This window comes from Chaetodon auriga, chromosome 3 (genome assembly GCF_051107435.1).
Source record: "Chaetodon auriga isolate fChaAug3 chromosome 3, fChaAug3.hap1, whole genome shotgun sequence".
Lineage (NCBI taxonomy): Eukaryota > Metazoa > Chordata > Actinopteri > Chaetodontiformes > Chaetodontidae > Chaetodon > Chaetodon auriga.
The window spans coordinates 6,677,059-6,693,879 of record NC_135076.1 but is presented as its reverse complement, the minus strand read 5'-3'; the positions used below and the strand labels follow the sequence as shown (position 1 = coordinate 6,693,879).

General features: G+C 42.8%; 1 protein-coding gene across 1 annotated transcript in view; it reads left to right on the top strand.

Annotated features, from left to right (window-relative positions):
- The window catches only part of gmds (GDP-mannose 4,6-dehydratase), a 160,743-nt gene that overhangs the window by 111,282 nt on the left and 32,640 nt on the right, over positions 1-16,821 (top strand). Inside the window, exons 8-9 of the mRNA XM_076723453.1 lie at positions 12,198-12,316; positions 13,814-13,910. Of these exons, the coding sequence (XP_076579568.1) occupies positions 12,198-12,316; positions 13,814-13,910 (216 nt within the window). The remainder of the gene's footprint in view (positions 1-12,197; positions 12,317-13,813; positions 13,911-16,821) is intronic.

The following is a 16,821-nucleotide window of genomic DNA, read 5'->3' as shown; positions in this document are numbered from 1 at the left end:
GTTGCAGTACATCTCTAAAGCAGGGTGGTGTTGTAAACCCTTAAAGCTGGGGCAGCCATGCATACGTAGCCAAAAAAACATCGTCTAATGTTTTCATCAGCAGCAATCGTGCTGCCAAATACTACTAAACTTTAATACATCAACCACAGAGAATCCCACAAAATGACATGGCGACTTCTAAATATCAAAATGTTGAAGAACAGGATTTGCACCAGAACCAACTGCGAGTGGCATAAGCTTTTTCTGTCCACTACACATGCTAATAATGCTTGAGCATGCAGTGTTTCACCACATTCCAATGACAAGCATCCAAAATATGAATCAGCATGTCAGTATTGGTTTTGATTCCTCTGTGTTGTTTTATTTTGTTCTTTTTCAGACCAAAAACACACTTAAAGTCTCTTCATTAACAACAGTGTAAAGACTGTAGCAGTCTGGCTAACTCTGCTTTCTTGGGGTGTAAACAAAGCTCAGTTGTTTTGGTTGAATGCTAACAGGGAGAGAGATTTTCTGCCGCTGACAGAAGTAACAAACAGTGCATCCCTAATCCCCTAAACAAGCCTATCAAGTATATGTGTCATTAAAATGAAAAAAAAAAAACTTCTTGCTGGGCTCGGCTTTTAGGATTATGTTCATTGCGTGTAACCTTGGGTGATTACACCTCTGTTCAGTTTGGAGTTGATCAGCGTTATGCTGGGATTTTTGTGAGGTCACACAGGCACTGGTAAGAATCATAGAGGTGTAAAATGTCAACCTTAGCAGGTGCAACGAAAGCAACAGCACAGAGGGAGATGTCAGTCATGCATGGAGGTCTAATCAGGCAAAATAAGTGAAAAACTGAATTTTTGAACAAGAAGTAAATAAGTCAGAAGTAAATAACACAATTTTTAGCTCAAACTTTGTAGTTCAGCAGTAGTTTAACAAACCAAAATTAATGCAGCTGCACTCGTGTCCAGTGTCTCTGGCTGCAGTGCAGGTTGCCAGATCCTGCTGGAAAGTAGAGGCTTTGGTATACCAGACATGGCAACCTCACTGTGATGACAAGATTCTGGGACAATTCTGCTCCCAGCATGTAACTCCCCGTAAATCCACCAATTTAAAAATGTTGTGTGTGTTTACAGATTGTTCTAACAAGATGCTTTGTGTAAATTAGGGACTTTTAAAGCCATCAGTGGGCATATATTTGAACTTTCCTGCTGCATCTTTATGCTATGCTAAGCTAAGCTAATTGCCTCTCAGCTCCAGCTCCCTGTTTAATGCATGAGTGAGTGAGTGAGTGGTAATAATCTTCTCATCTAACTCTGGGAATAAATATTGAACTATTCCTTCAACCATTTATTTGAGCTGCATTAGATTTCAAATTTGAATTTTCTCCCAATTTTATTATGTATATTCCATCAAAGAAGTTTCTGAGCTGTTCTTGTTGCAAAAAGACCTTGTTTAGTGTAAACTGTAGCAGTCAGCCCCTTATTGCAACATGAAACGGCAACTTTTTGGTGCTCTGAGGCATAAAATTTAGGTGAAAGTTGATTTATTTGCTCTGTTTAAAAGGTCTAGGTATTTTTTAGTGATGATATAAACCTAAAAAATGTTGATATGTTCCTTTAAGTTGTCTCGTCCTTGGACAGTCTTGATTTAAAATACTTCAGGGACCCTTCAGCAGCAGCACTGTGTGAATAAAATGTTTTGGACTCACGATGATCAACTGAAATCTCCCTCATCTGTCAGACTTCATGACCTCCTCAGGGTAACAGGCTGTTGTCTGGGACAGAGCATCCTCTGAGGTTGACCACTGCTGTGAGGCTCGGCCAACAGAACCACGGTCAGAGTGAAACAGACAACGGCGAGGTGCGGTCGTCTCTGCGTCATCCTCGACCATGTTACAGCAGCGTGTGCGTGTGTCTCTGTGTGCGTATGTGCGTCCAGGGTGAAGTCAGACTGTAAATATAGCCTCGTCTGTCTTCGACTCGACGTCCAGACAGCCTGTGTCTGACAAGGAAAAACGCTGCAGTCTCTGACTTTTTTGGTCAAAACACAACAGGAGAGAGGAGAGGGAAGGAGGGGCAGGGGGGAGAGGAGGGGAGGAGAGTGAAGACTGTGCGTGTGTGTGTGTGTGTGTGTGTGTGTGTGTGTGTGTGTGTGGTGGGGGTGGGGGTGGGGGGGTTAAAAGGGGAGAGGGTTTAATAATTTCAGCCATCTCTAAAAATAGGGGGCTTGGTAAAAGAAAAAAAAAGCTGTTCTGCTAAAAATCACAGCTCCATAGCAGCCATTTGGATGATGTGTGCTCCCTGAGGTGGAGCCTGGGAAAGTTAGCTGTGCATACTAGTGTGTGTGTGTGTGTGTGTGTGTGTGTGTGTGTGTGTGTGTGTGTGTGAGAATGTAGACCTAAATTGAATGATTGAGGTTCTTACTTGTATTTATGCAGGATAGGGTTGGAGAGCCTTCTTGTTTTTGGCTGATATGGCCTGGTCTGCCCTGAGCTGTTTGGCCTGGCCTCCTCTATAGCCCAGTTTCATTTGGTTTGTCCTGGTATGGTCTGGTTTGGTCTGGTTTTGCGGGTCTCCCAAACCGCCCTTTACTGACTCACTACAAGACCATCAGGGATTGTGGGACGTGGGCAGACACAGAAATAAAAAGGCCTCGTCCTTATATGAGAAGAGAAACTGTAGTCAAACATAACTGAGTAAAGTCACTTCAAATATGTTGGAAAGGAAAACTCATTTGATGAAACTCAGGAACTCCTGGAATGTTAGCCCACCAGTCTGCAATTCAGTGCTTTTAATCTGCTTTCCAACTTCATATCTGGACTCTCTGGCTGACTGTTGAAAGGGTGTTGGCCTTCATTGTGCTAAACTGAGATTCATTTAAATGTTATTTTTACCAGCTGGTTTATCTGTACTGGTTTATAATGAGTGGCAGCACTTAGTCACTGAGCCTCAGACTGAATGTCTCTGCAGGTCCAGTTTGAGAAACATATGAGTTTTGTGTTGTTATGGACGATTACCAGAGACCAGTGTGCAAAGTGTTTATGAGTGGAGCTGCATACGCACAGGAAATAGTGTTTCATCCAGCATCATTTCATGAATTACTTTTGAAGTTTTTGTATGAAAAGACCTGCTGCACATTAGGAGTGGGAAAATTTATTCACTTAAAGGTGAAATGTGAAAGATAATGCCAAAATTTGGGTTTAAAACGTTCAAAATGTGAACTAAACAAAGAGGTATCATTCTGACGTTATGTCAAAGACTTCTTTGTGTTGTGTTGCAGAGACATCTACTGAAGTTAGCGTGCTAACCAGCTAGCCCAGGCCCACCCTGCCTCGTAATACATGGAATCTCATAATATGAAATCTCATGGAAACACACTAATAGGTGCTGGCTTCACATTGCTAATCAATCTGCTACTCTGTTGCTTAAACACTCCCCACTGAGCAGCTACAGCAACCTCAAAGGGTCAAAACTCAGTCTTAAAACTCCCCATGGATTTGAAAGTACAGTCACTATAGGTGGAGACTGTGTGCCAGGAGAGGGCAGCATATATAGTACATATTTTATTTACCACTTTAATATCCAGCAAATTCTGAAAGGACAGTACTCAAATTCACTGTCATGTGAAGTGCGTGAGCTTAAAATCTCACATTTGTGCTGCAGTGTTCAGAAACTTACATCATGTTTTATTCAGTATTTTCTTATTGCACTGGCTTGATGAGCAGGAATAACTAAGTTTTCTTCAGAAAAATATCTTATTTACCTTTTTAATTTGCAGTATAGCAATGACACGGCTGGGATAAGAGTCACAAAGACTGACGGACTGAATGCATTTTTTTGGGAAATATTGCTCCTGATATACAGTCTCTAGAAGTGTATGATTCAACTTTTTCCCATGGTCTTTATTAAAAAGTTAAAGGATTTGCTTGGTTGATTAAATATAGTGTAACATATTTAATTTCTATACATATATATATTTAGATAAAAAGACGCTATTAACTGAAGATACTTTGGGATATCTGAATTGTACTAATTTAAGTGTATTAGTGTCAAGTTCCAAAAGTTCTTTTTGATACTGGATATGGACACATTTCTCAAATAGGACTGCGGTTTAACTCCCGGCATTAATCAAAAGCCACAGAGAAGAGACACGATCCAGCAGGCTTGCATTAACCTGCCTCTCTGTTGTGTCAAAATGTTTGCACTCTGTGGATTGTGTGTCAGTGTTGTTTTGGCAGTGCTGTGAAGTTGTTATATGATATACTGTTTAGAGAGGTGGAGACGACTCAAATCACCTGGTTAATGAGATGCCACTTTGCATATAAGTGGAGTTACAAGCACGTAGCCAGTGCCCAGAGGGGAGGCGTATGCAAAGGTGTGTGTGTAATGTGTATTACAGCGAGGACGGCCAAAGAACAAAAGGATCCTTTGAGTGCGGAGTTTCAGAGGAAGCTGTCAGACGTGTCCATTCTTCTCTAATCCGGTGTTTGGGATTATCCTGTACTGTTATGGAATGCTGTATAACACACACACACACACACACTCTCACACACACACTCACAATATGTGTTGTCTGTCATGTGTAACTTCACAGACTGTGGTGACAAATATGCCCGCTTGACAAATTGATGTGTTCTTGTGATACAGTGTGTTTGAATACCTCCTAGTAGCACAAATGACAATGCCCTGCAAACATAGGGTGGTTGCTTATTTTCAATTTATTAGTAAAGGTGCACTGAAAACTTATGAGGACTGCAAAGAGACTTGTTGCCCCAAAAACAGGGCAGGTGGTGAAGTCATTCCAAAGAAAATGTGGATAAGAGTGAAAGACCAAAATGAAATTGACAATTAAGAATTGGAGCAACAGTGTCTGAAACTGTCTTTGGACAGCTGTGCACTCCAGGGTCAGTTTAACATCTACTGGTTAAACTCAGGTATATCACTGATATCCAAGGAGTATGTCCTGGATATCTTGCTGAGCCTGTTATAGTCATCACTTGCCATTAAAGTAAAACTTATACTCTGAAAACTTTTTCACAAGCAACTTTTCAGTCAGGAACAGGCACCTGGAGCTCTTTTCTGGCCTGTGCTGTTATCAGCTGCTTTCACAATAACCTTCAGCTCTGGAAAAATACGGAAAGCTAAATCCACAGGCCTCTGCTCCATGAAAGCAGTGTCACTTTGGTCCATCTCCGTTAAATCCTTTTCATTCGGAGCTCCACGCTGACCGAGCAGGATCTGCTAAACATCGAGTGGTCTGCGAACCCGGGACCGACGTGGAGCCACCACCCCGCATATTTCTTGCTAGCTGCGTCATAACAAATGTCACAGTAGTGTTTTGAGGCTGAATAACTCCACGCTCACACAGGCTACCTTCATCTGTCAAAGGGGGCGACTGTAGACCGTGAGACACACAAACATGTCTGCCTCTACTGTCAGTGTAAATGAGTTCAGTTGTTCTCTGCCGCCCAGGTGTCACACAGGAGCACAACACATATATCTATAGAACAGTAGATTTACTATTATGACAGTTTACCAAGGAAAAAAGTGACTCCTGCACTGCTTCACTGAGGCGGCTGATTACATCATTATTTATGTGAAGTTTTGTCACAATCTGAATATAAACTGATTACAGTGCAAGAGATTGCGCACGTGAAGGCACACAGTGCGGCATAATTTTGTGAGACTGTATTTTGACTCAGCCTCGTTAATATAGACCAGGTCTTATTCACTGCAGCATCCTTTTACAATAGCTTGCATTATGCTGCACAGTGTACTCTGGAAGAAGTATATAACAGTCTGCAAAAGGAAGTTTCATAACAAGAGCAAAGTATTGTCTGTAGTTGTATGCGGATCAAACTGGCATCTAAGCCACTGACAGTTTTAAAAGCTAAAATGGGAGTCAAGATTGAGATCTGTGTAGGAGAATGTGGAGGAAGTAACCCATGAAGTTTGTCATTCTGAATAGTTGTGATGCAAATAAACCTGGATATAATTAGAGATTTGACCAATTTATAGTTAAACATAGTCAGATGTACAGATCTACAGTAGTATGAGGTTATCTGGTATCAGTTGTGGCCCTTAGGTCATTTTGGAGTCGTAATTTCAATACCATTTGCCTAATCCCAGTACAAGATGGCTGCCTATGATTGCCAGTGTGTCAGGGAAGTAGTGGTCTTGATGGATGTGGGTCCGAAAAGACCGGCTGATAACACCAAAGTATGACATACATGAGCTGAGTTTGAGACCAAATGTGACGGTGCTCCGCGATGTGCACGTGTCTGTGCACGTGCACGTCCACATGGATGTCTCATATCATAGCTGTGAGCACAGGTCATTAATCTCATTATCAGTGGTATGAGGTGGGGCTGGCGGGCCGGAGCTGCGTCTGTTCCAGTTCAGGCTTCCCTCTGGCCCGCGCCAAAATAAGAGCGTTTTTCTCCTATTTTTCAGGCTTTAACATTCTTGTCTGGCAGCTGTGCAAGCATGTTGTGGAACAGAGCTGAGAACCTCTTAAGCTGGTAATGATCTGGAAAAGCCAGCTCTGGTCGAGCTCTGTAGTGGCGAAGACATGAACTTGCAGCTTCTCCAAAACTCTCAGTGCTACCATCAGGTTCAGTTCTGCCGGAATACGGTGTTTGTTGGCAAAGCTGCAATGATTCAGACAGTCTCAGGTGGCTTTAAGTGATTAGACATTAAAGGCGGCCAATCCAGTTCTGCAGTTTGTTTGAAATTAACAGTCAACTTGAAGCTTTGTTTTTATTTGTGCAGGAGTTTGAATGGATCCCTGCTCAGTAAATTCATTTGTGGTTTCATGTAAAAGCGGCTTTGTCATATGTTTGCATGCGTCCGTGAGGCAGAAAGTGTGTGCGTGTGTTTTGTGCATTTGCTCACATGCATGTGTGCGAGTGTGTGTGTGAGTGTGTCTGATGTGTGTGTGAAACCCTGGGGTTAATGGCATTAGCAGGCCGTGATTGGGGCTGATGGCTTTCTGCAGTCATAATAGCAGCTCCATTAAGTGTTTACTGTGAGCCATTACACATGTCAGCTGTAGTCAAGCAGCCAGAGACGGAGGGCCGAGGGGCCGTAATGGCCTGGGACGCGGGGAGGGAGGTGAGCCACAGAGGGGGGAAGGGGAGGATGGAGGGGTCAGTGGTCTGCAGAGGAGGCAGGTCCAGATAAGTCATCACTTAAGCTGTGGTTTGGAGTGCCGTTTGCTCCCGTTTTGCATGCCAGAAAACATCCACCTTCTGTCTCCTTATTTATTTAGATCATTTATTTGGACAGTCTGTTGTCTAACAGCATCCAGGGTGTATTAATCTACAGGGAGTGAAAAAGTGGTACGTTCACTTTGGCACGGTATGTATATGAAATCGAGTTTGTGCCTGAATCAGCATATTTGCAGCCATTGGTTTGACAGTGGTGAGGGAGCACTGTGTGACCTATACAGCAGCGTTCTGAGTCAGCAGACTGCCTTTGGTTTGTACCAGGGATTTTCCCGCAGCCTAGTAGCTTTGGTTGTGCTCTATCTGTGCTCTATCTGTCCGGGGCATATGGAAAGGATTAAATATAATACACTTTCAGAAAAACGAAGCGGTAGCCACCACAGCTGAACGCTGAAGCCATAAAAACTCCTACTGTATCTAAGTGACTGTGCTTCTCCAGAGATGTGCGTCATCATATTTGCTGATTTGTGGAGAATTGCTGCTTTTGGGGAATTTGATAGAATTAGAAATTGAAAGACTGTTTTTTTTGGTGACTGCTGTTTAAAGACATGTTTTATTTTTTAAATTACAGTACCATCATGAAGATATAAAAAGTTGAAAGTAATCCCTTTTAATTGGTGTGTTTTGTAGAGCAATTAATAATCAAATCAAATAAAAAAAGTCACAAAACTAAAGTAAAATTGAAAGATGGATATATTGCTATATAATTTAGTATTGACACCATCAAAGAACAAACTAAATGAATACGTAACTGCAGTCAAGGTGGGCGGTATGGATAAAATGTAGCACCATATGTATAATTTTGTTTTATAATTTAAATATTGGGACAAAATGAGCTTTCAAGTTGAACTGACTAATTGTTTATGGATGACATAAACAGGTGGCAACATTGCCATTGAAAATTAGAAATGTCACACACACACTATACATCCATGTTTTTCCTATAGTCTCTGAGCAAAACTCAGCATGTGAACTTTGGTCGCCAGGTTTCCCCTGTGTGTGTCAGGGTATAACTCAGGTGAAGGAGTTGCGGGTGGTTGCAGGGGTCAGTCTCTGTCTCTTAGCTGGAGTCGAGTGTGGAGTGCGTGATGGGGGTCATCCTGTGGCCATGTGAACAGGAAGGTGCAGGTTCAGTGTGGAGGGCTGAACCTCTGAGCTGTTTATCAGATAGCTAATGAAGCAGAGCAATCCTGAGGGAGGAGGGGCAGCACAGGGGAAAGGAGAAGAGAAAGCGAGCAAAAGGTAAAAGGAGGAGGTGAAAGAAGGCCGTGCTGTGCTGCTTAATGTGAAAGACTTTGAGGAAAAGATGAGCCGGAAATACCCACAGTGAAGCCAGCGCTCTCCCCTCAGCTGAACAGGGTGAGAAGAGTGAAGCATCTCCCATGATTTCACTGAGCCTTATTCCCACTACAGCCATCAGGAAAAATACACATCACATTATTTATCACATTTCCTGGTTAAAAATCAGCAGAGGCCATGTCACTCAGCTCCAGCTGTAAACATTTTCTCTGGCTGCGAGAGAAGCCGCGCTGCGCTCCCAGCTCCCATCATCACAGCCGTCCACTTTCTAGAGCTCACATTCATCAGTGTGGTCTGCAGGAAGAGGGAAGGAGCCCGCTTTATTACAAGTTCAAATAATCAGCCAGTCAGATGGTCAAAACAGTATTACAGTGTAGATGTCGGTGTTTGATATTTCAGTGTTTCCACTGATAATTAATCCTGCTCACATGAAGAAGGGAAAGGCTGAATTATTTTGAAATGGTAGAATGTGAATTCACCTCTGATTAAATTCTCAGGCCACATCTACGCTCTGTATTGTTTATGTTACAGTGTGTTACAGTGTAATATGTCAGACTTGAGCTAATGATTCTTTTCACAACCAATAAATTATGTTTTTAGATTAATTGATCTAGAAAATGGCCCAAAAACCGTAAAGAAAATTACCACCGCAATTTCTATAAGCTGCTTATTTTTGTCTGATCCAAATTCCAAAATCCGAAGATAATTCAATTCCAGTGACATAGAACAGAGAAATGCAGAAAATCTTTACATTAATCTTTACATTCATACAGATGTGTGAAAAGATGAATCAGTTATCCAAGTTGAGAGTGACACAGTCGTTCTACCAATGGTGTCACACTGTTCTGCTGATCTACAGGTGGCTGTAATGTGCCAAGACATTAACACTCCATCAAAGGCAGGGAAGAAGAAGAAGAAGACTACAATGCTGCACTAAAACAACTTAAAAATCAGCTTTGCAAAACCTCAATGATACACACAATGCATCTTTGCATTTTGGTGATTTACACTGAATGTGAACAGAACTTTTGTTTGTGTACAGGAAAACTCCACGGGGCCCCTTTGAGCGTTAAGATGACAGAAAGACAGATTTGGCTTTGTAGCATAATTTAATTCTCCTGTCGACTTGGCAAGCACAAAATGTGGAAAGAATTAGGAACACAAATTCTGATGGCTTTCTGGTCGTGGACACATGAACATACTTCAATTCGTTTGTTCCGCTGTCAGTCATACACTGAGGTGCTACTATTGGCCCATGTAGCAGTGTGAGAATCTGGTGTGTTCATCAGGGGCCGGAGGGTGAGAGGTCAGGCTCAGGGGAGCCATCAGCGCTGAGCGGTCAGGTGACCCTGAACGATCCTGAGATTGTACGGCCTCACCTCCCCAAGGAGGAGCATTCCATCACTGTCTGTGTGTGTTTGTGTGTGGGTGTGCTTCAGAGCAGGCAGCACATACAGTACTTCAGTGCACAGGAGTGTCTCAGCTTATCTTTTTGGATTGAGATGAGGCCGACGAGTTCCATCTTTGTTGGAGCAGGAAAAAAATACCAGGTGCTTGATCCGACAGTCTGATTGACACGTTGATTCGGATCCAGAAGATATCATTGCCGTGACGTTTGGTATCAGTGTCCATGGTCCCCAAAAGATCAGTCCTGATGATGTTGATGACCCCTCCCCGAACCGTCCTCTGCCATTTTCAGGTCATTCAGAATGATGTCAGAGGATTGAAGTACAGCCCTGACTGCAAAAAAGTTGGGACGCTTTGTAAAACATAAACAAAACAGATTGTGATCATTTGCTAATCCTTTTTGACTTACACTCAGTTGAAAACAGTACAAAGACAATATTTTCACTGTTTTACCTCATCAACTTCATTGATCGATTCAAATATAAATTTTCTACGCAACATGTCTAACAGCCATATTTCCATGAATATGAGTCATGATATGATTCATGGCCCCTCCATCAGGTCACTCCCCCCGCCCCCCCCCCCTTTTGACCAATACCTTGGTTAAAGAAAAAGTATCTCTCTAAAACATATGGCCAGATTGACTCGAATGCTCTCAAGTGGATAAATAGAAAAGTCATCAAGAGGGTGTTTCCATCATTTTCTCTTTTTTTTTTCTTCCTATTTTATGATGTGTAATGAACGTTGAAGCTTCGAGGGGCTGCTACTGGAAACTTAGTCTTTTTTCATGTGTGTCTGCAAAAGACAAACGTATGAGTACTGCTGCTGAGGGAACAGAATCTGCTAAATGTGCACAGGGAGACACCCAGCCTCTGCTCCGTCCAACTGTATCACATAAAACATCCTGATGTGGCTGGATGGAACACATGCTGCGCGCACACACACACACACACACACACACACACACACACACACACACACACACACACCATTCAGTGCAAATCCAAGTAGAGCACTTATACTGTGCTGATGTGCTCCTTGGAGAGCGAGACAGGCAAAGTGATTAAGTCACCTCCGTAAAGACAGAGAGGAAACCAGCTCCACACCTAACCACCTTTCTGGTGGAGGGAACAGACAGCGACTGTGTGTGGTTGGACACATTTACAATCAGCCTGAAGAGAAGTAAAAAACTTCAGTGTACTGCACGAGCAGTTTCCTATTAAACAGAAAAAGAACACAGTGTCACTTACCTTCAGGAAGTGTTGCTTTCATGTCCAACCAAACGGCTGTAAGCAGCTGTTTTACCTCTTCATCTCAGTAGCTCACTTCAGTTATTTTTTTTCATTTAGCATTCCTCCTTACAATACCTGTTGAGTAGTTACTGATTTCAGCAAACTTTGATTTATTTTCTTGCTCAAGTAGTGTAACAAGAATTTGAACCAATAAAGTCATCTAAGTAATTCCCAGCCTTACTGTATACTGTACTTTAACCGTGTCTATGCTCGTGTCTTGATGTCATTTGTCAGTGTATGTCCAGATGGAGCGTCTGTCTGTGTGTCTATCTCTGTGTCCCTGGCGAGTCTCTTCTAATCAGGCCAGACGTGCCAGAAGTCAGCAGCACTGACCTGCTGGCTCTGGTTCACCATAAATATTATGGAGCCACGCACAGACGCCCTCGATGGCTGTTTAATATAGAACTGGGTCCATTAAGGGACCCAGACTATCAGCTTTCGCTGGGGTATATAGGCTAATAATAATACTGCCTGAGAGATGCACCGATACTCACATCAGATATCGGTCCGATACAAATTCATGTATCAGAATTTGATCGGAGCTGAAAATATGGATCAGTGCATCCCTGTACTGCCTGCACCATGAAGCTGGAAATAGTGAACACAAGTCAGAACTGGATGTTCCCATATTTTTATTTCTGGACGTTTATCCTGAAGTTTTTTAAGCTGTCGTTTTAGTCATGTGCAAATGTGTTTGTGTGCATAGGTGCCTGTGTATTCATGGCCACGTGTGCGTTTTTGTGCGTGCCAGCAGCACAGTGAGCCTATGGGAGTGCTCTGTCCTCCTTTCCCACGGTATTTGTCCCATGAGCCCCAGTAGTGACGTCAGGACAGAGGTACGGGCGAATGCCCTGCTCAGAGGTCGCAGGTTCACTTCCTGCCTGTCAGGACCGAGTTGGGCCGAGTCCAGTGTGGAGCACTGAACTGTCTTTATGATCTCTCAGTGGTTTGACCTCTCTGTCTGTCTCTGTCTCTGTCTCTTTCAGGCTATGTGGCTCATGCTGCAACAGGAGAAGCCAGAGGATTTCGTCATAGCGACAGGGGAGGTGCACAGCGTGCGGGAGTTTGTGGAGAAGGCCTTCAAACATGTGGGGAAGACCATTGTGTGAGTACACAAACACACACAAGCATAGATACACAATCCTGTTTCAGCCATCTTGTTGTCATAGGGATAGTCAATGCACAGCTTACACCTTCAAAAGTACATCAAACAGTTGTTTTACCTTGTCGTTGGGTACAAAAGGCCAAAACCTTGAAGAAAACCACCGTGGTCATCAGACTATCAATTAAATCTCCCTTTCAACTTTCATCCAATTGCTTATCAAAGAAAACATGCAAAATACAGTAAGTACAGTGAAATGACTTTAAATAGAAAGGAGTGACAGCCTAACATCTTAATTTCACCAGAGATAAGTTATTCTTTAGCAAAATAAGCTTAAAAAGTCATCACTGCTGCATTCTGTGAAAGGACTGAGAACACTCTTCCTCCTTCATATTATTATTTTCCAACTTGATGCTGTTTTCCAGCGGTGCCACAGGTCCCCCTTGTATACCAGAGGCCAAATGTCACTCAAACATGCAGCTCTCTCTGCAGGGCCGCCCTGTAACCACACTGAAAAACAATTTTAATCATCTCAAAGTGAATGTGAACTGTTCTGAAATCCAAATGTTTCTTTATTTTGCTATTTCCATCTTTAGTTGTTACTTCATAGAGACATAGTTTATGTAAAGCACTTTGTAATCAATAGCAGCTACATACACTTTTGTGTTTAATGATGTTGAATGTCTGTAATGTAAACGGCAAACTCAAAGTATTTTTACCTCTAAGCTGTACTCAACTGAAGTACTTAAATGCATTTATTAACTGAAAACTGGTTGTGTTGTCACATTACAGTGCAGTTCAGCCTTTAACACTTGAAACTCCTGCTGTGTGTTCAGCTCTGTTAGCTGTCAGCTCTGTTAGCCAAACACACTGCAGCACACTACTGCCCACTGGCTGCTAACAGCTAATGCTCACCTTCCAATTTCAGCACGGATTTATTGTTCACAATAAATCATTGTAGCATTACCATAGTAAAAAAGTGCATCCCCTGTTGATAGTGAGTTTACTGCGTCGCAAACAGCATCACTGCTAACCAGAACATCGCTAACAAAAAAGACCACAATAATATATGATAGTTACTGAAGTAACAGCACGAGGAGACGCACTTTGTCATTGTCAGCACTTGGTTCAGTTTGTCATTTGCTAAGCAATAGTTATACATACTGTACATAAAAAAAAAAGAAAAAAAACCTTTCGTCCCTGAGGTGTCCCGAGGCGATATTGTGGAAACTTTGTCTTCTGTTCACTGCCACATCTCAGTCTCTCCTCTGTCTCACCTCTCATTCACCTCCCTCTTGTGTCGTGGAAGATGCCAACATGTGCTGGGGAAGGTTTGTGTGACCGTGTTGATTTCAGAAAAAAAGACAAGTGACATGTTTTGTCTCCGTGAGACGTTAAAGAAACAAACGACACAAGAAACAATCAGGGAGGAGAGGACAGCTGAACCTTCCAGCTGCTGTGGGCAAATGTTCCGTCCTGTTAAGGTTTGTGTCTTTCCAGGTGGGAAGGAAAGGATGAGAGCGAGGTTGGCCGCTGCCAGGAGACAGGGGTGATACACGTGAAGGTGAACCCAAAATACTTCCGTCCTACTGAAGTGGTAAGTCAGGTTTCCCCCTCTGTTTGCGTGTGTTTGTCTTTGTTGTACTGGCCTGAATTTGGTTTTACGGCTGTCTGTCAGTGACCATTAGAAGCATTAATATCTTCTTAATGGAACAATAATTTTCAAACGTGCTACAAAAACATATTTATTTATTTACTTTAATATTCTCATGGGGTTAAAGGTATACTATGCAGGATTTTCCAAAACACCAATGTATACAGCAGACTCAAACAAAGCTAATGCCTCTGAGTCATCACTAATGACACACTGGAAGCATGTGGTGGAGTCTGTGTCTGCAGAGATCCTGCCCACTGCCTGTATTTTCTTTTTTTCATCTTATTTTGATGGGTTGAGGATGTTTCTGGGCATCAACCTCTGGGCAGTGGATGTGTGGCCTCCAGCCAATAACCAGGACCAGGGTACACTGTGTCTGTCTCTCCTATCTGCTGTCTGTCTGTGTCATGGATTATAACGAGCTGCAGGGATGTGCGTCTGATTGACCAAGGGTGGGGCTGAGCTACACACACACACACACACACACACACACACACACACACACACACAGAGCAGAGAGGTGACAATGGGCAGGATGAAGCATGCACTTCAGTCACATTCACACAAAATCCGACAATGTGGCACCTTCCCACAGGGTCATGCAGAGGTGCTTATTTGCACTTTAGAAGTTAACAATCAGAAAATAAAGTTTTATTTCTCTGATTCACTCCTTTGTTCTCTAACTCAGCTCCCTCTCTTCATTCACTCTCTAGCTTGCTCGACCACTGCTCTTCTCTCTCTCTCTCTCTCTCTCTCTCTCGCTCGCCAGTTGAGCTGTGGAGGAGGGGCAAACTTTGAATGGTGTGTTCACAAACAACCACTGCCAAATCCTGCATAGTGTGCCTTTAATGGTGCCGTTATTTTAGCTATGTTTGAAGGAGCTTAATGCGTGCACACATTATCTGTGTTACAGTAGCTGCATTCACTGGCACATTATCCATTCACTGGTGGATCAAGATTACTTTGTCAAGTTTGCTCCTTTATTCGAACACAAATAACATAAGAAGCATTTAGCTATAAAACAGTTTTCTGGGTGCCATGGTAGTTGAGAGGTTTAAGAGGAGTCTGACACCCTCTTCTTTCTTTATACTGTCATATGATCAAGTAAATGACAACATGCCATAAAATATTTGTCATTCATAATTTCTCTCATTGGTGATGAGGGGTAATAAATGTGACCAGCTCTGTCTCTCACAGCTAGCAAATGGCCTGAACACCTACAGTCTGTGGCTACAGATACAGCCAGGTTGACAGCAGCTGTCCTTCAGTCATGTGTGTGTTGTTGATGTTGGCTGAGCCCATAACCGACAGATCACCATGAACATCACACTTCTCATTCGTACGTTTGATTTCAGAGATTTGTAAGAAACTGCAGCCCAAATAACTTGTCACTTAATTGATAGCAACCTAGAGCGACTTGTTTTTTTGTTGTTTTTGCCAGCCATTCTTTTTTCAGGTGCATTATTTTATTTCTGATTCTCTGTTTGCTGTACAATTTATCACGCAGGAATGCAGCCCATATGAGCAGATTAACCTTAAGTTGATCTACATAGTAATAATGATATGTAATTCATATAGCTCTATATAATTCATGGGACAGCACAGCACATATTTCCTTTTCCATATACCTGACCTTAAAATGAATGAATGTAACATATTTCTCTGCATGTATCTGATTGCCGGTCATTGTGTCTGGGACCGTACACTTATCGGCCATAATGGGTCCAGTTGACAGGCTTGGGCTGCTTATTGTATGCTTTTAAACAGCTGGAAACCAGCCAGTCAGTCTCTTTAAGAGTAATGTAGGCTGCATCCTGCAAGTGGGTGTTGAATGGGTGCTCATTTTCAGGCAAACAACCTTGAAAAGCTTTCTTTAACAGCGAGGGCGTGTGTTGGATTGGCTCACTCAGCTGGGGAGAAATTATCTGTGTCTTTTTTCATGGAGTGTGCCTTTACCCATGTTTTTAACAGCTTGAGCATCCAAACCAAAAAATGAGCCATCATATTAATCCTCCACCTCGCTCTTGGTGTGAGGTGTCTCTGATATTCGTGAGGTCTTTCTCTCATCGCTGTGGCCGGGGGGTATTGTGGCTGCTCCCAGGGGAGGGTGTAGGGTTACCCAGGGGTGTTGTGGCCGAGATTAGCTGTCAGGTTCTCAGTTTAAAGCCAGGAGCGCCCCTCTGCTGAGCTTTGGCCTGGCGAGATTAGAGCTGAGATCCAGTTGAGTGATGGCAGAGGATTAGCGAGGAGTCCCTGCTGACTGACTGCCGATGCGATGGAAGCAGCGGTCACACACCTGGGCCTGTATTCTTTGCACATCTTGGCTCATTCATTCAGTCTGAACCCTGAATCCACTCGGGAAACTACTCCAGATACTGGTCAGATCAGCAAAGAAACAGTCCGGTATCTCTCACAAGAGCTTTTTTGACACATTAAAAAATGGACAATACACGCTGTAGTGTTGATGCCCACCTAACCTTGACAAGTGATGGGGATGGAATGCAGTTCATGAAACTATCAGACAACCCAGTCAATCAGTAAAGCTAAAACTGGTCTCTTTTGATAGTACATGGAAACATCTGCTGAGCCTGCCAGGATTGTGTGAGAGGAACTGGTGAATTTGAGAGCTGCAAAATGTCCTGTTTGAACAATATTTTATAGATTAAGAGGCCAGAGAATAGAAAACTCTGTACATTGCCATGCAATCCAAAACATCAGCCCTGTAATGAATTCATGATTGATTCATTTCACAAACCACAGAACCAGGTTTCAAGACCTGCTGTGTTCAGACTACAGGGCTGCAGCAAGTGAGAGAGGTGACCCATTGTTTCTAAAAATGCAGCATAGTGGAGAT